This window comes from Hemiscyllium ocellatum, chromosome 7, assembly GCF_020745735.1.
Source record: "Hemiscyllium ocellatum isolate sHemOce1 chromosome 7, sHemOce1.pat.X.cur, whole genome shotgun sequence".
In the NCBI taxonomy this organism is placed as follows: Eukaryota; Metazoa; Chordata; class Chondrichthyes; order Orectolobiformes; family Hemiscylliidae; genus Hemiscyllium; species Hemiscyllium ocellatum.
Genome location: NC_083407.1, coordinates 753288 through 777590, shown reverse-complemented (window position 1 = coordinate 777590; position 24303 = coordinate 753288). Strand labels below are relative to the sequence as shown.

General features: G+C 43.5%; 1 protein-coding gene across 2 annotated transcripts in view; it reads right to left on the bottom strand.

The window, feature by feature from the left end:
• smarcal1 (SWI/SNF related, matrix associated, actin dependent regulator of chromatin, subfamily a-like 1) overlaps positions 1-24303 on the bottom strand; it is a 127153-nt gene that overhangs the window by 45733 nt on the left and 57117 nt on the right. For both annotated transcript variants that reach the window (XM_060827771.1, XM_060827772.1), the window contains 5 exons: positions 19969-20130; positions 14435-14500; positions 14079-14219; positions 9832-10050; positions 1472-1542 (listed from right to left, as the gene is read on the bottom strand). In XM_060827771.1, coding sequence (XP_060683754.1) covers positions 1472-1542; positions 9832-10050; positions 14079-14219; positions 14435-14500; positions 19969-20130 — 659 coding nt within the window. The remainder of the gene's footprint in view (positions 1-1471; positions 1543-9831; positions 10051-14078; positions 14220-14434; positions 14501-19968; positions 20131-24303) is intronic.

The following is a 24303-nucleotide window of genomic DNA, read 5'->3' as shown; positions in this document are numbered from 1 at the left end:
ACTTTCAGGAATCTGCGTACATGGACACAGATCTCTCTGCTCATCTACACTGCCAAGAATCTTACCATTAGCCCAGTACTCTCTATTCCTGTTACTACTTCCAAAGTGAATCACCTCACACTTTTCCGCATTAAACTCCAGTTGCCACCTCTCAGGCCAGCTCTGCAGCTCATCTACGTCCCTCTGTAACCTGAAACATCCTTCGACACTATCCACAACTCCACTGAAATTCGTGTCATCTGCAAATTTACTAACTCATCCTGCTAAGCCCTCATCCAGGTCATTTTTAAAAATGACAAACAGCAGTGGCCCCAAAACAGATCCTCGTGGTACACCACTAGTAACCGAACTCCAAGGATGAATATTTCCCCATTAACCATCACCCTCTGTCTTCTTTCAGCTTGCCAAATTCTGATCCAAACCACTAAGTCACCTGCAATCCCATGCCTCCATGTTCCTGCCTAATCCTGTAATTAGTCTTTCCAATTTCACCCAAGGACTAATCTTATCCTTATCCAGAAGCATCTTAAAACTTATGGAATTATGATAAAAGACTCTATGACTCTAATTCACAAAGTGCACCCCCATTCCCTCATCACGACCACTACCAAAACTTTGATTACTTATTCCACAATCCATGGTCTCATCCAACCCTTCTCTGGTTGGACTGTGTCATACTATTTCAAGAAACACGCCAGGATGCACCTACCAAATTATGTTCGATCGAAGGCCCTTGTGAAAGGGAATCCCAGTCAACATTGGTGAAGTTAAAATCACCCATGATAATATCCCTGTTGTTTTTACATCTTTCCAAGATCTTCCTTTTGTCTCCCACTGGCTCTTGGGTGGTCTATACTATAGCCGCAGAGTGACTGCGCTTTTTTTATTCCAGAGTTCTATCCATATGGCCTTGCTGGATGAGCCCACCAAGGTGTCTCTTTGTCACAGCACTTCTTCTGAATCTGTAATGCAATACACCTATCTCATTTACATCCTTCTCCATCTCACCTGAAACATCTAAACCCTAGAACGTTTATCTGTCAGTCCTGCCATTCTCTCAATCAAGTTTCTATAATGCCTACAATGTTCTAATCCAAGCTCTCATCTCCCTTACCTGTTATACTCTTTACAATAAAAAAATAGACTTCAGACTGCCAGTCCCACCATGGTCATTAACCTGGCCCTGCCTGTTCTACCAATCAGACTTGCTTGATTTAATCTCGATCTTCTCCTCAAATGATTATACATGCTGTGCTACAACTTTGATTCCCACTATGTTCCCTGCCGAAACCCAAGAGCACCACCCCCCCTGCTCCCCACCATCTCCACCATTTTATACACTCCAGAGTGGCACTGACAATGTAAAGATAAGAGAGCCATTAGCAATGGGATCACTCCTGGGCAAACTGTTATTAAGGACAGACCTTTGTGGTGGGTAGGCTGATGATGAAACAAACACCACTTTACTCACACAATTGATCGGACTTTGGCCTCCGCTGTACGATTGTAGAAGAGCAACAAAGCCTCCTTTTTCTCTCGTTTCTGTTATAACGAAATAAGGCAAGTTTGATCAAAGATTAAAATCTGAATGTTTTTAAATGACAAATTCTTTCAAGTTTTGACAAATGTCAGGGGTTTTCAATGGGTAGGTTTCATTGATCTGGGATCCTAGCTGATACTCTTCTACCCAGTAGCACGCAAGGCCACACTTACTCCCAATGTCCATCCACCATGGCTCCAGCTCAGGGTGGGGGCTGGAGAATCGGGGTGTTAGCCAGGAAAGGCAGTGGTGTAACCCATGTGCAGTGTATTAATGACAATTGCCCCATCACAAGTCAAGGAAACATAGAAAATAGGAGCAGGAATAGGCCATTTGGCCCTTGGAAGCATGTTCCATCATTTATTATGGCTTCCCTGTTATTTCCCTTGCTCCTTTCTTAAATAGTAGTGTGGCATTTGCAAGCCTCCAACATGCAGGAACCATTGCCAGGGTCCTGGGACCTATTGACTTTCAGCCCCATTAACTTCTCCAGTAAAACTCCTCATTCTCTTGGTGCTCTAATTATGGGATATTTCTTGCTTTTTTTCCCCCCCAGTGAAAATAGATACAAGGCAACCATTCAGCCTCTCTGCTATTTCTCTATTCTCTTACATAAATTCTCCTGGCTCTCCTTTCAATTAACCAACATTAGTCTTTGCTAAAGATGTCCTATAGAAGATTTTACAAGCTGTTCTTATTTTTATTGCACGATTGCATTAATATTCTCTTCTTCCTTTCTCGATCAGTTTCTTGATTCTCCTTTACTGTTTCTAAAATATTCACAATTCTCAGATTTGCTCGGATTTGTGGCCACTTTTCTTCTAATATTGCACTGTGTACAGTTCTGGTCACCACAGTTTAGGAAGAATGTAACTGCGCTGGAGGAGCTGCAGAGGAGATTCACCAGGATATTAAGACTCTAAGAAATAGATACAAGAGTAGGCTGTTCAGTCCCTCAATCCTGATCTGCAATTCAAGAGGATCATGGTTGATTCAACATTCCTCATCGTCCACTTTTCTGCATCTTTGTCATAACCTCAACTATCCTACTGCTGCAGGATTTATCTTTCTCTGATTTAAATAAACACAAAACTTCTGTCTCCATAGCTCTTTGTGGCAAGGTGTTCCAAACAGTCACAACCTAAGACTCTCAAGGGGAGGTGAACATGATTGCTGGACTGTTAATCCACAGGCCCAGGTAATCTTCTGGGGACCTGGGTTTGAACCCTGCCACAGCCGATGGAATATAAAGTCAATAGAAAATCTGGAATTACGGGAATAACGATAACGATGAAACCATTGTCGATCATCAGAAAAACCCAACTGGTTCACTCGTCCTTTAGGGGAAAAAAACCTTACCTAGTCTAGCTGACATGTGATTCCAGGCCCACGGCGATATGGGTGACTCTTATTTGTCTTCTGGGCAGTGGTAGTAAATCTGGGCAATAAATGCTGGCCAGTGATGTTCTCATCCGGTAAATGAATAGAAACACCCTCCAAGAAGAAACTCTCCTCATCTCAGTCTTGAATTGACACAGCTTTATTCTGAGACAATACCTTCTATCCTAAACTCTCTCATGAGGGGAAACATCCTCTCAGCATTTACCCAATCAAGCCCTTTCAGGGTCCTACATGTTTCAATGAGATTATCTCTCATTCTTCTAAACTTCAGTGAGTGGAGTCCCAAAATGTTTGCTTATAAGACAATCCTTCGATACGGAGAAAGTGAGGACTGCAGATGCTGGAGATTAGAGCTGAAAATGTGTTGCTGGAAAAGAGCAGCAGGTCATGGCAGCATCCAAGGAGCAGGAGAATCCTGAAGAAGGGCTCATGCCCAAAACGTCGATTCTCCTGCTCCTTGGATGCTGCCTGACCTGCTGCGCTTTTCCAGCAACACATTTTCAGCTCTAATCTCCAGCATCTGCAGTCCTCACTTTCTCCTCACTGATGTTACCTAGTATGGTGACAAAACGTCTGAGAAGGAACCTTCCAGCTCAGTAAGCAAACCTGCATCCACAACCTCAACCTGAGCTACAAATCTTCTCCAAACTCACTAATTCCAACCAATGTTCTGCTGTCCTTTGCAGTTTCTCAGTTCACCAAAACAGATTCCACACATTAGTAAACGAGGATCTCAGAACAATGTACTGATCCCATCTTATATTACAGTGCAATTTAACTTCCTTTTCCTCCTTGTCCATTCTTCCTAAATATCAAATAACCTTCAAACTTTAGCTTCTAGTCCTAGTAACCATTTCTGAGATGGCAAGTATATCATAACCATTTACCTGTATTTGGTCTTTATGTAATTTGTCTTTTTGCAACTGGTAGAGTGCTTTTAAGTTTTTAACATCATTCCACTTTGAGATATACTCAATGCTCAGCTTGGTTTCCCCCGTCTTCTAGTCTCTCTGGCAAATTTTCCATTACAAATTTAAATCCCTTCTGATCTGGGTTACTCCTCAGTCCCCATCTCCTTGACAAGCTAATGTAAACTCAACAGCAGAAGCAAATCTCCCTGAATGACTATCAGTCTGTTGTCTATATGTTTACTGTTCTGATGATGCAGATCTGATGGGCTAAATGCTGTGATTCATACAGAAAAGGCCCTTTGGCCATTGAGTCAGTATTGGCTCCTGAAACAGCTACATAGCTAGTCCCACTTTTCAGCCCTATCTCTGTAGCCCTCTAACTTCATCACTTAAATTTATACCCAGCTCTTTCCAAACTTCCTATGGAATCAGCCATCACCACTCTCCAAGGCAGCACATTCCAAATCCTAACAATTCTGAATAAAGATGTTTCTCTTCATCTCACGCCTAGCTCTCTTGCTTATTATCTTGAAATTGTGACCCCTAGTTACTCATATACGAGCTAGCGGAAACAGATTATCCATATTTACCTTATAAAAATTGTTCATAACTTTGAACACTTCAATAAAGTCAGCTCCTAATCTTCTCTGCTCCAAGAAGAATAAGCCCAATCTCTCTAATCTTTCCTTGCATCTAAAATCCTTTGTTCCTGGTATTTTTCTAGTAAATCTCCTTTGAACACGTTCCAGGACTTCAACACTCTTCCTTAAATGAAGTGCCCAAAACTGAACACAATACTCCAAATGTGGTTTGACCAATGATTTGAAGGAGCGTAGCATCACTTCTTTGCTTCTATTCTCTCTGCCTCTATTTATAAACCCAAGGATCCTATCAGCCTTATTGACAACTGTTTCACTGGCCTGGCCACCTTCAGATAATCATGTACATGAACCCCAAAGCCCCTCTACACCTGTATCCATCTCAAAGTTGCACCACATTGCCTCATGTTCCTCTGCATTGAAATTTATCTGCCATTTGGCCAACTTGTCAATGTTTCTCCGAAGTCACTCAGCATCATCCTCGCAATTCACTATTTTCCGTAGCTAAGTATCATCTGCAAATTTCAAGGCTTTGCCTTCAACAGCCAACTCCAAATCATTCGGATAAATCAGAAAAAAAACAAATGCCCCTGTTGTGATTGGAACCAACCGGATCTTGTTGACGAGATCCTTGATTAGGATTGTAAACCTAGGACAATCAAGAAAGCCCTAGCTGACCAATATAACCAGGAGATTTAGAATCCTCTCAGACTAAAGGATTTATTTTGCGCTGGCTGGGCCACAGTCAGTATGTCACTGCTGCTGTTGGTTTCTGCTATTTTTTTGCGAGAACGGATTCAAAAATTGGTTGCTTTACAAAGACAGTTTTGTTAAAGTAAAAATAACGTTCTCCCAGTGTCTGCGTAGGTTTCCTCCAGGTGCTCCGGTTTCCTCCCACAGTCCAAAGATGTGCAGGTCAGGTGAATTGGCCATGCTAAATTGCCCGTAGTGCTAGGGGTAAATGTAGGGGTATGGGTGGGTTGCGCTTCGGCTGGTCGGTGTGGACTTGTTGGGCAGAAGGGCCTGTTTTCACACTAAGTAATCTAATCTAATCTAACCAGGAGATTCAGAATCATCCCCATTCAGAGGACTGAATCTGAGCTGGCTGGCTGGCCACGCAAAACAAGAAAATATATTAGTGAGTTTTGAGAAGACTTGTAGCTCAGGTTCAGGTTTTGGATGTAAGTTTACGTGCTGAGCTGAAAGGTTCATTTCGTTACCTTACTAGGTAACGTCTTCAGTGAAAGAATCGAGTTAGACCCCATCTACCACTCATGGAGAAAAATGAAACAGGAAGTGATTTCACCACAGGAAATATCACCACCACCCCAAAGAAATCCAAACATATAAATAGAAAGCAGGAATTTTCAGCATTGTTTTGCATGAGGTCCACTGAAAATGTTACCTAGTAAAATAACGAAACGTCTGGAAATGAACCTTCCAGCTCAGTGAGCAAACCAACATCCAAAGAAAATAAATATACAGGAGACTGAGAATCACAAAAAAAACCCCTAAAAATACCCAGGAAATTAGAATCTCCTCAGTAAAAAAAAAGAATATAATTAGGAGATCAACGGCCACTCAGGTATTTCTTTTTCTTCCTGCTGGTGGAATATGAAGAAGGTTTTCTGCATTTGTTTTCTCACTGCATCCTACACATTCCCACAAATGACATGGGTGTTGGGAAAAATATGCACTACCACTGTTTGGCATTAGCGTGGGGGTTTAATAAAACAAAGTATAACCTGGAGATTAGTCCTCAGTTGAGAACTGACTCGAAGCTGGCTAGTCACAGCAAGTGTACTGTGCACTAGCAAATAAAAAAAACTACATAACCAAGAGATTCACTGCATCTTACACCTGCACACACGCAAACATGGGTGCTACATGGTAGTCCTGTGGAGGAAACCGGGAAAAATAACAAAAGAAATATAAATTAGGGGATGTAGAGTCTCCTCAGTTTAGAGACGGACTCTGAGCTGGCTGGCTGGCTGACCGACCACAACCAATGTACTGTGCACAAGTAAATAGAGGGGGACTTGGTGACAGGATACTGGCCTCTGTGCAGTTATCTCACTGGGGATTAGTGGTCCTCTGGGACTGACACTCCTCCTGTATTCTGGCAGGGTGTGAGATCACTTCTTTCTGATCTGTTCTCAATATGTTTCAATTACTTTTCTAATTGAATGTACATGTTTGTGGCTGTGATGAAACATGTGGTTTCTCATGTTCAAAAGAAAAATATATATAGCAGAGGAGATTCTAAATCTCCTGGTTGAGGGTTAAAAATCACAACACCAGGTTATAGTCCAACACCTGATGAGGAAGCAGCGCTCTGAAAGCCAGTGCTTCCAATTAAACCTGTTGGACTATAACTTGGTGTTGTGAGAGTTTTAACTTTGTATACCCCAGTCCAACACCGGCATCTCCAACTCATGACTACCATCGACACTCTGTTCAGGGGACTGACTCTGAGCTGGCTGGCCACAGCCAGTGTACTCTGCAAACGTAAATAAAGGATAACTTGGTGACAGGATACCAGCCTCAAGGCAATTAGTTCAATTGCAACACCGGAAAACCACTTTCAACTTGTCACCAATTTGAGAAACGCCCAATGTCTACCCACTGTTTCCATACTTTTAGCCAATTTCTAATCTGCACTACCAAGGACCCATCAATTTCTAATATGTAACCAACCTGCCATGTGGCACCTTACCAAATGCTTTCCGAAGGTCCAAATATACAACATCCACAGCACTACTCTCATTCACTGTGTGACATCTCAAAAAACTCAATTAAATTTGTCAGACATGACCTGCCCTTGATAAAATCACGTTGACTGTCTAAATTTAACTTATTTTCTCTAAGTGGACATTATTTTTATTATGGCTTCCATCAGGTTTCCCACAAACACGTCAAGCTGATGGGTCTGTAGTTTCCTGGGTTATCCTTTGTTCCTTTCTTAAGCAACGGTGTCACATTTGCAATCCTTCAGTCACAGAGTCCTACAACATGGAGACAGGTCCTTCATCCCAATCTGATCCATGACAACCAAAATATCCATTAACACTAACCCCACTTCCCTGTACTTAGCCCATATCCTTGTATTCCTTTCGTATCCATGTATTTGTCCAAATGTCTTTTAAATGTTGTTAATGTACCCACCTCAACTACTTCTGCTGGCAGTTCATTCCACATGCGTACCACCCTCTGTATAAAAAACGTTGCCCCTCAAGTTCCCTTTTAGTGTTTACCCTCTAACCTTAAGTCCTTGATACCCTAACCCTGGCAAAAAGACTGTGTGCATTCACCCTATCCATGGCTCTCATGGTCTTATACATCTCTCTGCCTGCCCCCCACAGTCTCCTACATCCTAAAGAAAAAAAAGTCCTAGCTTGTCCAACTTCCCTCTATAATTCAGACTATTGAGTCCAGGGAACATCCTTGTCTTATCTTTATATTGTATTCCTTTAGTTATAAAATCCAAAATTCCATTGGCTTTCTTTATTATCTGCTGTACCTGCATGCTAGTTTTCTGTGACTCATGAACGAGTACACCTAGACACCTCTGCACCTGAGCACTCAGAATTCTGTCCACATTACGATAATAGGTTGCCTTCCCATTTTTGTTGACCAAATGCTTATTCACATTAAATTCCATCTGCCACATTTGGCCCACTCTCCTGACCTAACTATATCCATTTGTAAGGTTCTTATTTCCTCTTTGCGATTTACCACTCCACCTATTTTTATGTCGTCTGCAAATTTGGCCTTAGAGCTTTCTATCCTTGTATCCAAGTCCTTAATGTAGATTGCAAATAGCTGGGGTCCAAGGATCAAACCCCGTGGCACCTCACTAGTCGCTGAAGGTTAGCATGCAGTTGCAGCAGGTGGTGAAGAAAGCTAATGGCATGCTTTCATAGTGACAGGATCTGAGTATTGGAATAAGGAAGTATTGCTGCAGTTATACAGGGCACTGGTGAGGCCACACCTTGAGTACTATGTGCACTTTTGGTCTCCCAGTCTGAGGAAGGACATTCTTGTTATTGAGGGAGTCCAGTGAAGGTTCACCAGACTGATTCCCAGGATGGCAGGACTGACGTATGAGGAAAGACTGGATTTGTACTCACTTGAATTTAGAATGAGAGGGGATCTCACAGAAACATATAAAAATCCTAATGGGACTGGAAGGCTAGATGCGGAAAGAATGTTCTGAATATTGGAGAAGCCAGAACTAGGGGTCACAGTCTAAGAATAAGGGGTAAACCATTCAGGACTGCAAAGAGGGAGAATTTCTTCAGTCAGAGATTTGTGAACCTGTGGAAATTTTCTCACAGGAAACTGTTGGGACCAGTTAGTTATATATCCAATAGAGAGCAGCACATGGTCTTTGTGGCTAAAGGGATCAAAGGGTACAGAGAAAGTGGGAGTGGGATACTGAGATCGCATGACCAGCCATCATCATTTTGAATGGTGTTGCAGACATGAAGGGCTGAATGGCCTACTCGTGCACCTACGTTCTGTGTTTCTAAAAGGAAGTTACGCTGGAATCATTTTTGTTTATACTGTTTTTCCCATAGGTCAGAAATCTGTAAACTGTTGACAAAACATTTTATAAAATACAAATACAATGAACTCACAAATACAATGTGATAAAAGCAGCAATCAATCCAAATAAAGAATAGTTTCCAAAAAGACAATTATAAATTACAACTGATATTAACAATTAAAGCATCAATCTTCAATATTAGATTAACCACTCAGATCAACTGCAAAGCTGGGTTCAGTAAAACACTGCTTCAGAAGGTCTTAGCTCAGTTTCACTCTGTGGTAAAACTCTCCAGGATCTAAAGAATATACATAGGTGACCAACAAAAAATCCTTGTTGTAAATTACGCAGGAGACTTAATTATATTTAGAAATCAATTAGCAAAAGCTGCTCAGTGCATCCCGGGCTTTCTTGGGCTCAGGCACCTGAGTTCGGAGTTTCCCAGGTGAGTTGGGTTAACCAAACAAAGAACAGCCACTCTTTATGTGATCTTGCTGTGTACAAAACAGATATTATGTTCACTAATAGAGCAGTCACAATTATGTTGTGGTTCTGTTCGCTGAGCTGGGAATTTGTGTTGCAGACGTTTCGTCCCCTGTCTAGGTGACATCCTCAGTGCTTGGGAGCCTCCTGTGAAGCGCTTCTGTGATGTTTCCTCCCGCATTTATAGCGAACAGAACCACAACAACAAGCACTTGAGCTACAAATCTTCTCCCAAACTTTGAGTCACAATTTTTCAATGAGTGAAGTTTGTAACAAGATCAGATATCAATAAGGAAGCTCATTTCTTCTCTAAAATATCTATAATTGTCATATTCATCACCCACATACCGTTTTGTGGTCTTTTGTCATCTCTTTTGCAGCTGCCTCCAATGCTGCTCTGGCTTTCGCACTCACACCCTCAGGCTGTATTAGCACCACCTTGCGCCTCTTAGCTGGTAACTGTGACAGGACATCAGATTTTAGCCGCCTGATCATGAGGGACTCCAGAAGCAAGAGCCGCAGTTCCACCAAATTGGATGATCCTGAGTAATCCCATCCCCACGGCAACTGCCAAATGACAATGGCAAGAACGTAAGCTGGGTGTGGGAGAACAAGGATGGGAAGAGAAAGCAATACAGGGGAAGAGGGGTTAAGTTGTAGGGAGAGAGGGCCTGTGTGGAGGGCCATGGGAGAAAGGAGATTGGGGAAGAGGATGAGATAGGGAGAGTGCGGTGAAGCAGAGAAAATGGGGACTGGTGGTTGAGTGTTTGGAGAGTTAAGGAAGACTGGAGAGAAGGGAGAGAACAATTTGAACGGAGGACCATAAAACCATAAGATATTAGGAGCAGAATTAGGTCATTTAGAACATAGAAAAATACAGCGCAGTACAGGCCCTTCAGCCCTCGATGTTGCGCCGATCCAAGCCCACCCAACCCACACTATCCTCCATATGCCTATCCAATGCCCGTTAAATGCCCATAAAGAGGGAGAGTCCACCACTGTTACTGGCAGGGCATTCCATGAACTCACGACTCACTGACTAAAGAATCTACCCCTAACGTCAGTCCTACACCTACCACCCCTTAATTTAAAGCTATGCCCCCTCATAATAGCTGACTCCATACGTGGAAAAAGGATTGACCATGAGAACCTATCTAAACCCCTAATCATCTTGTACACCTCTATCAAGTCACCCCTAAACCTTCTTTTCTCTAATGAGAACAGCCCCAAGTGCCTCAGCCTTTCCTCATACGATCTTCCTACCATACCAGGCAACATCCTGGTAAACCTCCTCTGCATCCGTTCCAGTGCCTCCACATTCTTCCGATAGTATGGCGACCAAAACTGCACACAATACTCCAGATGCGGCCGCACCAGAGTCTTATGCAACTGCAACATGACCTCAGGACTCCGGAACTCAATTCCTCTACCGTTCAGTTTGCTTGGCCATTCAATCATGGCCATTCTGTTTCTCCAAACCATTCTCCTGCCTTCTCTTTCCCCACTTCAGGCTAGCCAGTGATGTCCACATCCCATGAATGAACTAAAAATAAAACCTTTGATTGGCTTAATATCAAGAATCTCTCTTGATCTATGTGCCCTTGGGTCCTAGTGTCTTCTACTAATGGAGACAACTTCTCCACATTCACTCAATCCAAACCTCTCAATATTTGGATGAAAGGTCACTCAACCCGAAACACTAACTCTGATTTCTCTCCACACATGCTGCCAGATCTGCTCAGTTTTTCCAGTAGTTTCAGTTTCAGTTTCAAAGAACTCAATAAAAAGTGTGTGAGGCACAACCTACCCTTCACAAAACAGTGCTGATTAGCCCTAATAAACGTATTCTTCTCTAAATGATTATAAATTCTATCTTTTATAACTTTTCCAACAGGGTGTCTCTACTCCCCTTCTTGAACAAGAGGACAATATTTGCTAAACTCCAGTCTTCTTTCACTAATCCTGTAGACAATGACGACATAAAGATCAAAGCCAAAGGCTCTGCAATCTCCTCCCTGGCTTCCCAGAGAATCCTAGGATAAACCCCACCTGGCCCAGGGGATCTAGCTATTTTCACACTTTTAAGAATTGCTAACATCTTCACCTTGTGAACCTCAATCCCATCTAGTCTACTATGCCTCTGTGCTACCTATCAAAGTGCATAACATCACACCTTCTCACATAAGTTCATAAGATATAGGAGCAGAAATTAGGCCACTTGGTCCATCAATCTGCTCTGCCATTCAATCATGACTGATATGCTCCTCACCCCCATTTCCTGCCTTCTCCCCATAATTAGATTAGACTTACAGTGTGGAAACAGGCCCTTCGGCCCAACAAGTCCACACCGACCCGCCGAAGCGAAACCCACCCATACCCCTACATTTACCCCTTACCTAACACTACGGGCAATTTAGCATGGCCAATTCACCTGACCTGCACATCTTTGGACTGTGGGAGGAAACCGGAGCACCCGGAGGAAACCCACGCTGACACGGGGAGAACGTGCAAACTCCACACAGTCAGTCGCCTGAGTCGGGAATTGAACCCGGGTCTCAGGCGCTGTGAGGCAGCAGTGCTAACCACTGTGCCACCGTGCCGCCCATAAATCTTCAATCCATTATCAATTGAAAATCTGTCTAACTCTTCCCTAAATTTACTCACTGTCCCAGTAGCCACTGTACCTTGGGGTAGCAAATTCCACAGATTAACATCCCTTTGAGGGAAACAGTTTCTCATTAACTCTGTTTTAAAATTTGCTACCCCTTATCCTAAGACTATGATCTCTCGTATTGGATGCCCCACAAGATGAAGCATTCACTTCACATTTACTTTATTCATAGCTTTCATCATCTCGTATACCTCAATTTGATCTCCTCTCATTCTTCTGAATTCCAGAGAGTATAGGCTTAAACTGTTCACTCTCTCTTCATATCAAAAAATCCTCATCTCTGGCTTCATTCTAGTGAACCTCCTGTGAATTGGCTCCAATGCCACTACATCTTTCCTCAAATAAGGGGACCTAAACTGTGCACAATACTCCAGCTGCGGTCTCACCAATGCTTTGTATCGTTGCAACAATACTTCCTTACCTTTATATTCTATTTATTTAGCTAGAAAAGCTAACATTCCATTTGCTTTCTTTATTATCTGCTGTACCTGCATGTTAGCTTTGTGTGACTCATGAACGGGGGACACCCTGAAATCTCTCCCCATTTAGATAATAGGTTGCCTTCCCATTTTTCCAACCAAAATGCATGACTTCACACTTATCCATGTTAAACTCCATCTGCCCATTTTAGCCCACCCTCCTAACCTATCCATATCCATTTATTTCCTCATTGCAATTTACCATCTTGCCTATTTTAGTATCACCCATAAATTTGGCTTTAGAGCCTTCTATCCCTGTATCTAAATTGTTAATGTAGATTGTAAATAGCTATGGTCAAAGGACTGAACCCCGTGGTACCATACTTGTTACATTTTTCCATCCAGAGAAAAAACAACATTTATTCAGACTCTCTTTCTTCTGTCCATCAGTTAGTCACCTATCCTAACCAATAAAATTACCCCATTTCCTATATATGATCAAACCTTGTGAATTAACCTTTCTGCAGCACCTGATCAAATGCCTTCTGGAATTCAGATATATTACATCTACAGGATCCCTATTATCTACTTTGCTTGTTACATCTTTGAAGACCCCTAGCAAATTAGTCAAAAGATAAAACCATGCTGACTCTGATGCCGACTCACATTGTATTCCATCTGCCACTTCTCTGCCCACTCCGCTAGCCTATCCAAATCCTGCAGCCTCCTTGCCTCCTCAACACTACCTGTCCTTCCACTTATCTTTGTACCATCTGCAAACTAAACAACAGTGCCTTCAGTTCCATCGTCCAGATTGTTAACGTGTAACATGAACAGCTGCAATCCCAAAATATACACGTGCTGAACTTCACCAGTCAATGGTTTCCATCCTTCTGCCAGTCAGCCAATCCTCTATCCTTGCCCCTATCACCATGGGCTTTTGTCTTATTTTACAACTTCCTGTGCAGCACCTTATTAAAGGTGTTCTGAAAATCTAAATAGATCACTGGCTCTCCTTTGTCCAACTTCCTCATTAGCTCCTCAAAAGACTTCTAACAGATTTGTCAGGCACAATTTCCCCTTGCTGAAGCCATGCTGACATGGCCCTACTTTCCCATACACTTCCAAGTACTTGCAATCTCATCGATAATAATTGACTACATTTTACCAGCAACGGAGGTCAGGTTAACTGGCTTTAATTTCCCATCTCCTGCCTTCATCCCTTCTGAAACAGGGGCATTACATTAGCCATTTTCCAGTCCTGTGGGTCTCTCCCTAACTCCATTGATTCTTAAAGATCCCCACCACTGCCTCTACATCTCCTCAGCTATCTCCCTCAGAACTCTAAGGTAGCCCATCTAAATCTAGGTGATTTATCCACCTTCAAACCTTTCAGCTTTTCTAGCATTTCCTTCTTCGTGATGGCTGTTAAACTCACTCCACTCGGACTGATTCTGGGCTGGGAATATGAATACATGAATGAACAAATGTTCAAGAATACTCACCCGTTGGGCAGCACAGTAACGGATTCCAAAGTCATGGAAGTTTGAAAACAGTTTGGGTTGGAGCACAGCTATCTGACTGTACAGCTCAGCTGGTCTGGACATGGCTGGTGTCCCAGAGAGAAGGAGGAGTCTCTTGGCTGCCTGAAAAAAAAGATCAGCAATAGGAGTTAAGCTCCATACACTGCTCACAGCACAGCCTTTATCTGGTCCACTCTCCCATAATGTAGTAATGACAGGAATCAAAGACATTCTGTTCCAGTGCTGACAGAGAAAATGTGATCTGGTTGGTATTTCATTCAGGTACAGAGAGAAAGGCTGAGGTTCAGAAATCAGACACCTCCAAACACAGGACACACCTGGAGGAGGGGGCGAGCAGCTTTGCATCGGGCTGTCTTCATATTCTTCAGGAAATGAGATTCATCCTAAAAAGTATGAGAGATACAGAATTAGAAATCCAACAAGTGATCTGCTGTACAAGGCACAGTGAAAGACAGTTACAACAGTCAGATAATCTTAGGCAATGGAATCCTGTTCAAAACTCTCAGCTGGCATTATCCAAACTCCAATTCAAAAAAATTATTTTCTATGAAGTTTAGGTTTTACCAAGAGACCAGCTCACTAAACCTTGCAAAATCTTCCTAAGATGCTGTCCAGTCATGATCCAAACTTTGCCAGAGTTTACCCAGATAACAGCAGCAAGCTTCCTTGATGAACATCAACACATCAGCTGATAACAGGATTAGTATCCAACAATCAGCAACAAGGGATAAATACAGGTCAACAGATATTGAAATATCTCTATGAAGTACATATGTAGATGTGTTAGATCAAACAACCTGCATTATATTAGTGCCGAAAAATGTGTTGCTGAAAAAGCGCAGCAGGTCAGGCAGCATCAAAGGAGCAGGAGAATTGACGTTTCGGGCATAAGCCCTTCTTCCGGAATGAGGAGGGTGTGCCAAGCAGGCTAAGATAAAAGGTAGGGAGGAGGGACTTGGTGGAGGGACGCAGGGAATGCAGTAGGTGGAAGGATATTAAGGTGAGGGTGTTAGGCTGGAGAGGGGGTGGGGGCGGAGATGTCGGAAAGAAGATTGCAGGTCAAGAAGGCGGTGCTGAGTCCAAGGGTTGGGACTGAGATAAGGTGGGGGGAGGGGAAATGAGAAAGCTGGAGAAGTCTGCATTCATCTCTTGTGGTTGGAGGGTTCCTAGGTGTCGTGTTGCCAAGGTCTGGCGATGGAGGAGGCCAAGGACCTGCATGTCTTTGGCAGAGTGGGAGGGGGAGTTAAAGTGTTCAGCCATGGGGCGGTTGGGTTGGTTTGTGCAGGTGTCCCAGAGGTGTTCTCCGAAATGTTCCGTAAGTAAGCGGCCTGTCTCCCCAATGTATAGGAGGCCACATCGGGTGCGCCTGGAGGAACAGCATCTCATCTTCCGCCTAGGAATCCTCCAACCCACAAGGGATGAATGCAGATTTCTCCAGCTTTCTCATTTCCCCTCCCCCCCCACCTTATCTCACTCCCAACCCTTGGACTCAGCACCACCTTCTTAACCTGCAATCTTCTTCCCGAGCTCTCCGCTCCCACCCCCACTCCGGCCTAACACCTTCACCTTAACCTCCTTCCACCTATCACATTCCCAACGTCCCTCCACCAAGTCCCTCCTCCTCACCTTTTATCTTAGCCTGCTTGGCACACCTTACTCATTCCTGAAGAAGGGCTTATGCCCGAAACGTCGACTCTCCTGCTCCTTGGATGCTGCCTGACCTGCTGCGCTTTTCCAGCAACACATTTTTCAGCTCTGATCTCCAGCATCTGCAGTCCTCACTTTCTTCTGCATTATATGAGTCTCTGATTTAATGATATACATCACCAGGAATAAATGAATTGGTTAGTGGGAGTTGTGTGGGCATATTAGTTGCTGTGATTTGCTTAACCTCTAACAAGTGCAGTAACAGAGGTTACTAGTGGGACCACAATTATTTACCAGATATATTAATGACTTGGATGAGGAAAATGAATGTAATATAGCCAAGCTTGAGACCAAAATAAATGAAAAAGGAAGTGCTGAGGATAACGCAGAGCTGCAGAAGGATAAAGAAACGTTAAGGGAGAGGGTAAAAACTTGGCAGATGGAAAATTACGTAGGAAATGTTAGGTCATGCACTTTTGGCAGATGTCAGAGGACTGGAGCTAACATGGATACACTATTCAGGAAGGGTAATAAAATTAAACCAGGGAATTACAGACCAGCAAGTCATCAGTGGATGGGAAAGACCATAAGTAGTAGGAACAGAAAGAGGCTGTTCAGCCCCTCAAATCTCTCTGCCATTCAGCAGGTTCCTAGCTGATCTGACATTCCTCACGTCCACTTATTTGCCCTTTCCTGGTAACCCTCGACTTCCCAACGAATCAAGAATCAATCTACCTTAAATACAGACAAGAGCTCTGCTTGCACAGCTTTCTATGGCAATGAAGTCCAAGGACTCTCAACCCAGAGCAGAAATTTCTCATCTTAGTCTCACATTGATACCCATAAAACCATTAGTGATAGGAGCAGAATTAGGCTATACGGCCATTGAATCTGCTCCTCCGTTCGATCTTAGCTGATAGGTTTCTCAACCTCATTCTCCTGCCTTCTCCTTGTAGCCCTTGATCCCATTACCAATCAAGAACCTATCTCTGTCTTAAATACATTCAATGACTTGGTCTCCACAGCCCTCTGTGGCAATTCTTTCCACAGATCAACCACACTGCAGTTGAAGAAATTCCTTTTCTCTTCTGGGACTATACCCTCAGGTCCTACAATCTCCCATGAGCAAACACAACCTCTCAGCATTAAGCCCCTTAATAATCCTATATATTGCACGAGATCACCTTTCATTCTTCTAAACGCCAGAGAATAGAGTCCCAACCTGCTCACAGAACAATCCATTTATGATGGACTAATGGACTCTCTCAGTTATATCTAACTTTGTTTTTCTTATTTGTAAACTTTTCAAAATGGTGTTGGAACATGATGATAGTGGAAAAGCTTTTCACAGTATTTCCAGGTTTTCCTCAATGTAAAATACACGTGACAATAAAATCATTCATTCAATATCGGGGACCATCCTAGTGAACCTTCTCTGAACTGCCTCCAATGAAATGATATATTTCCTTAAATAAGGCTCACAGTACTCCATTTTGAGTTGATGTGGTAAAGTGGTTAATGCGGTGTATATGGATGTCGGTAAGGCATTTGGTAAGGTTCCACACGGTCGTCTATTGCACAAAGTTTTGGGATTGTAGGTAATTCAGTGGTTTGGATCAGAAATTGGGCTAGCTGAAAGAAGACAGAGTGGTGGTGGTTCATGGGAAATGTTCATCCTGGAGCTCAGTTACCAGTGGTGTGCCGCAAGGATTTGGGGCCACTGCTGTTTGTCATTTTTATAAATGATCTGAATGTGAGTGTAGAAGGATGGGTTAGTAAATTTGCAGATGACATAAGGTAGGCAGAGTTGTGGACAGTGCCAAAGTTGTGGGTTACTGAGGGACACAGATAAGATACAGAGAAGTGGGCAAATGGCGTTTAATGTGGAAAGTGTGAGGTAGTTCACTTTGGAAGTAGTTACAGGAATGCCACGTACTGGGCTAATAGTAAGATTCTTGGCAGTGTAGATGAACAGAGATCTCTGTATCCAGATGCATAAATCCCTGAAAGTTGCCACCCAGGTTGATTGGATTGTTAAAAAAGCATAGGGGGTGTTGCTGTTTATTGGTATGGGGGTTGGGTTTCGGAGCCAAGAGGTCATGCTTCAGCTACACAAGATACTGATAAGACTGCACCTGAAATATTGGGTACAGTTCTGGTCACTACATTATAGGAAGGATGTGGAAGCTTTGGAAAGGATTCAGAGGAGATTTATTATGATGTTGCCTGGTATGGAGGGTAGATCTTACGAGGAAAGGCTGAGGGAACTGAGGCTGTTTTCGTTGGAGAGAAGAAGTTTGAGGGGTGACTTAATCAAGACGTAAAGCTAGAGGGTTAGGTAGCATGGACAGCGAGAGCCTTTTTCCTCAGATGGTGAAGGCTAAGACGACGGGACATAGCTTTAAATTGAGAGGTGATAGATTTAGGACAGACATCAGGGTTAGGTTCTTTACTCAGAGAGTAGTAGGGGCATGTAACGGCTTGCCTGCAACAATAATAGACTTGCCGATGTTAGGGGCATTTAGATGGGCATTGGATATACATATAGATAATAAATGAACAGTGTAGGTGAGATGAGCATCAGATTAATTTCACAGGTCAGTACAACACTGAGGACCCAAGGGCTTGTACTGCACTGTAACATCCACAAGGATCTGTTTTGGGACCATTGCTTTTTGTTATCTTTATAAATGATCTAGAGGAAGGACTTGAAAGCTGGGTAAGCAAGTTTGCGGATGACACAAAAGTCGGTGGAGTTGTGGATAGTGAGGAAGGAAGTGGTAGGTTACAGCGGGATATAGATAAGTTGCAGAGCTGGGCGGAAATGTGGCAAATGGAATTCAATGTAGCTAAGTGCGAAGTCGTTCACTTTGGTAGGAATAACAAGATGATGGATTACTGGGCTAATGGTAGGCTACTTGGTAGTGTGGATGAGCAGAGGGATCTTGGTGTCCATGTACACAGATCTCTGAAAGTTGCCACCCAGGTAAATAGTGCTGTGAGGAAGGCATATGGTGTACTGGGCTTTATTGGCAGAGGAATTGAGTTCCGGAGTCCTGAGGTCATGTTGCAGTTGTATAAGACTCTGGTGCGGCCTCATCTGGAGTATTGTGTGCAGTTTTGGTCGCCATACTATAGGAAGGATGTGGAAGCTTTAGAACGAGTGCAGAGGAGGTTTACCAGGATGTTGCCTGGAATGGTAGGAAAATCTTATGAGGAAAGGCTGAGGCACTTGGGGCTGTTCTCATTGGAGAAGAGAAGGTTTAGGGGAGATCTGATAGAAGTGTATAAGATGATTAGGGGTTTAGATAGGGTAGATACTAAGAACCTTTTACCGCTAATGGAGTCAGGGGTTACTAGGGGACATAGCTTTAAATTAAGGGGTGGTAGGTATAGGACAGATGATAGGGGTAGATTCTTCACACAGCGGGTTGTGAGTTCATGGAATGCCCTGCCCGTATCAGTGGTGAACTCTCCTTCTTTATGGTCATTTAAGCGGGCATTGGATAGGCATTTGGAAGTTATTGGGCTAGTATAGGTTAGGTAGGATTCGGTCAGCGCAACATCGAGGGCCGAAGGGCCTGTACTGCGCTGTATCCTTCTATGTTCTATGTTCTATCCTATAAAAAGCCTCACCAGCACCTTGGACAGTCACAGTAAGACTTCCCAACTCTTATACGCCAGTCTTCTCAAAACTCGCTAACTCCAACCCCTTGAAATAAGAGCCATCATTACATCGGCCTTCCTGATTACTTACTGCACCTACGTGCCAGTTTTCTGTGTTTCATGTATGAGCACGTCCAGCTTTCTGCAGTTTTTCTGCATTTAAAGTCTGTTGTTTTCCTAAATTTCCTCTCTGTACTAAAGGTATTTTGGTTTCTGCAATCATTCTACTTGAGGTTAACTATTGTACACTGATTATATATGGAGGATGAACTAGTATCTCCTTCATTCTGGCTTGGAATAAAGAATGACGTATCTATTTTTCTTTACACAGAGAGTGGTAAGGGCGTGGAATGCCCTACTAGCAAAGGTAGTCAACTCAGCCACATTTGGGAGATTTAAAAAATCCTTAGATAAGCTCATGGATGATTTTGGGATAGAGTAGGGGGATGAGCTGAGAATAGTTCACAGGTCGGTGCAACATTGAGGGCCGAAGGCCCTGCTCTGCGCTGTATTGCTCTATGTTATAGGTTCCACTTACTACAATGATGACCTGGAAGTGTTTCTCCATCAACTGATTCCTGAGTTTAGCGAGCAGGTCATAGCTGATTATGCTGACACGAGAGGATGATAATCGATCTTTTCCTGTCAGTATAACGTCAATAGCCTTAGTATCCAATGATGGCAACCATTGGCTAAAAGCCTGAAAAAGAAAAATGTTCATTTGAATTACCCAATTCAAAGACTGCATCTCTGAAACAGCACTCACGATTGCCCAGTCTTCACACACATACTCCCAAGGGAGAACCCATGTATATACTGACAAACTGCTTAAGATCTCTTGTACACAATGTCACAATCCCCAGGTCAGCCCTAGTACATACTGATACACTCCCTGGGTAACCCCCGATTCATACTGAGACTCCTGAGGTAGAGCCTATGTATACACTGCCTGTATGTGTTGACAAACTCCCTGGGTAATCATCTGCACATACACAGATTTGCTGGGTAACCCTCCGTACATACTGAAACACTCCCTAGGTAACCCCTGTGCATACAGACACATGCCAGGGACTATTAATTAAACAATTCACTGAAAGAGGAGGCTCCATAATTACTTATCATTGATAGTCACAGGTGAAGTGCCGGAAGACTGGAGGTGGCTAACATAGTACCACTGTTTAAGAAGGGTGGTAAGGACAAGCCAGGGAACTATAGACTAGTGAGCCTGACGTTGGTGGTGGGCAGGTTGTTGAAAGGAATCCCGAGGGACAGGATGTACATGTATTTGGAAAGGCAAGAATTGATTAGGGATAATCAACATTGCTTTATGCGTTGGAAATCATGTCTCACAAACTTGATTAAGTTTTTTGAAGAAGTAACAAATAGGACTGATGAGGGCAGAGTGGTAGATGAGATCTATATGGACTTTAGTAAGGCGTTCGACAAGGTTCCCCATGGGAGACTGATTAGCAAGGTTAGATCTCATGGAATACAGGAAGAACTAGCCATTTGGATACAGAACTAGGTCAAAGATTGAAGACAGAGGGTGGTGGTGGAGGGTGGTTTTTCAGACTGGAGGCCTGTGACCAGTGGAGTGCCACAAGGATTAGTGCTGGGTCCTCTACTTTTTGTCATTTACATAAATGATTTGGATAAGAGATACAGTTAGTAAGGTTGCAGATGACACCAAAATTGGAGGTGTAGTAGACAGCGAAGAGGGTTACCTCAGATTACAACAGGATCTTGATCAGATGGGCCAATGGGCTGAGAAGTGGCAGATGGAGTTTAATTCAGATAAATGCAAGGTGATGCATTTTGGGAAAGCAAATCTTAGCAGGATTTATACACTTAATGGTAAGGTCCTAAGGAGTCTGGTTGAACAAAGAGACCTTGGAGTGCAGGTTCATAGCTCCTTGAAAGTGGAGTTGCAGGTAGATAGGATAGTGAAGGCGGCGTTGGTATGCTTTCTTTTATTGGTCAGAGTATTGAGTACAGGAGTTGGGAGGTCATGTTGTGGCTGTACAGGACATTGATTAGGCCACTGTTAGAATATTGCATGCAATTCTGGTCTCCTTCCTATTGGAAAGATGCTGTGAAACCTGAAAGGGTTCAGAAAAGATTTACAAGGATGTTGCCAGGGTTGGAGGATTTGAGCTACAGGGAGAGGCTGAACAGGCTGGGGCTGATTCCCCTGGAGCGTCAGAGGCTGAGGGGTGACTTGATAGAGGTTTACACAATTATATGGGGCATGGATAGGGTAAATAGGCAAAGTCTTTTCCCTGGGGTCAGAGAATCCAGAACTAGAGGGTATAGGTTTAGGGCGAGAGGGGAAAGATATAAAAAAGACCTATGGGGCAACCTTTTCACACAGAGGGTGGCACGTGAATGGAATGAGCTGCCAGAGGAAGTGGTGGAGGCTGGTACAATTGCACCATTTGAAAGGCATTTGGATGGGTATATGAATAGGAAGAGTTTGGAGGGATATGGGCCGGGCATTGGCAGGTGGGACAAGATTGGGTTGGGATATCTGGTTGGACTGAAGGGTCTATTTCCACGCTGTATATCTCTATGACTCTGTGTCATAGAACATAGAACATAGAAAGATACAGCGCAGTACAGGCCCTTCGGCCCTCGATGTTGCGCCGACCGAATCCTACCTAACCTACACTAGCCCAATAACTTCCAAATGCCTATCCAATGCCCGCTTAAATGACCATAAAGAAGGAGAGTTCACCACTGCTACTGGCAGGGCATTCCATGAACTCACAACCCGCTGTGTAAAGAATCTACCCCTAACATCTGTCCTATACCTACCACCCCTTAATTTAAAGCTGTGTCCCCTAGTAACACCTGACTCCATTAGCGGTAAAAGGTTCTCAGTGTCGACCCTATCTAAACCCCTAATCATCTTATACACCTCTATCAAATCTCCCCTAAACCTTCTCTTCTCCAATGAGAACAGCCCCAAGTGCCTCAGCCTTTCCTCATAAGATTTTCCTACCATTCCAGGCAACATCCTGGTAAACCTCCTCTGCACTCGTTCCAATGCCTCCACATCCTTCCTATAGTATGGCGACCAAAACTGCACACAATACTCCAGATGAGGCCGCACCAGAGTCTTATACAACTGCAACATGACCTCAGGACTCCGGAACTCAATTCCTCTACCAATAAAGCTCAGTACACCATATGCCTTCCTCACAGCACTATTTACCTGGGTGGCAACTTTCAGAGATCTGTGTACATGGACACCAAGATCCCTCTGCTCATCCACACTACCAAGTAGCCTACCATTAGCCCAGTAATCCATCATCTTGTTCCTCCTACCAAAGTGAATGACTTCACACTTAGCTACATTGAATTCCATTTGCCACCTTTCTGCCCAGCTCTGCAACTTATCTATATCCCGCTGTAACCTACCACTTCCTTCCTCACTATCCACAACTCCACCGACTTTTGTGTCATCCGCAAACTTGCTTACCCAGCTTTCAAGCCCTTCCTCTAGATCATTTATAAAGATAACAAAAAGCAATGGTCCCAAAACAGATCCTTGTGGTACACCGCTAGTAACTGCACTCCAAGATGAACTTAGTCCATCAACTACTACCCTCTGTCTCCTTCCAGCCAGCCAATTCCTAATCCAAACCTCTAATGTATCCTCAATGCCATACCTCCGTAGTTTTAGCATTAGCCTACCATGGGGAACCTTATCGAACGCCTTACTAAAATCCATATACACAACATCTACTGCTTTACCCTCGTCCACTTCCTTAGTCACCTTCTCAAAGAACTCAATAAGGTTTGTGAGGCACGACCTGCCCTTCACAAAACCATGCTGGCTATCCTTGATCACATTATTCCTATCCAGATGTTCATAAATCTTATCCCTTACCATTCTCTCTAAGACTTTGCCCACCACTGAAGTCAGACTCACTGGCCTATAGTTACTAGGGCTATCCCTACTCCCTTTCTTGAACAAGGGGACCACATTCGCTATCCTCCAGTCCTCTGGTACTATTCCCGTTGACAATGACGACATAAAAATCCAGGCCAATGGCTCTGCTATCTCCTCCCTAGCTTCCCATAGGATCCTAGGGTAAATGCCATCAGGCCCAGGAGACTTATCTATTTTCATCCTCTCCAATATTCCCAGAACCTCTTCCCTGCATATTTCCAGGCCATCCATTCTAATTATTTGTGATTCCATATTCACGTCAGCAACAGTGTCCTGTTCCTGAGTGAATACTGATGAAAAGTATTGATTTAGTGTCTCTCCAATCTCCTCCGCCTCCACACACAACTTCCCACTACTATCCTTGACTGGACCGATACCTACCCTAGTCATCCTTTTATTCCTGACATACCTATAGAAAGCCTTTGGGTTTTCCCTAATCTTACCAGCTAAAGACTTTTCATGTCCCCTTCTCGCTTCTCTTAGCTCTCTCTTTAGATTCTTCCTGGCTACCTTATAACTCTCTATCGCCCCAACTGAACCTTCACGCCTCATCTTTACATATGCCGCCTTCTTCCCTTTCACAAGGGATTCCAATTCTTTACTAAACCACGGCTGCCTCACAAGGCCCTTTACACCATGCCTGACTGGTACATACTTATCGAGGACACGTAGTAGCTGCTCCTTGAACAATCCCCACATCTCATTAGTGTTCTTCTCTTGAAGCCTGTTTTTCCAATCCACACATCCTAAGTCATGCCTCACTGCATCATAATTTCCCTGCCCCCAGCTATAACTCTTGCCCTGCGGCGCACACTTATCCCTCTCCATCACTAAAGTATAAGTCACCGAGTTGTGGTCACTGTCCCCGAAGTGCTCACCTACCTCCAAGTCTAACACCTGGCCTGGTTCATTACCTAG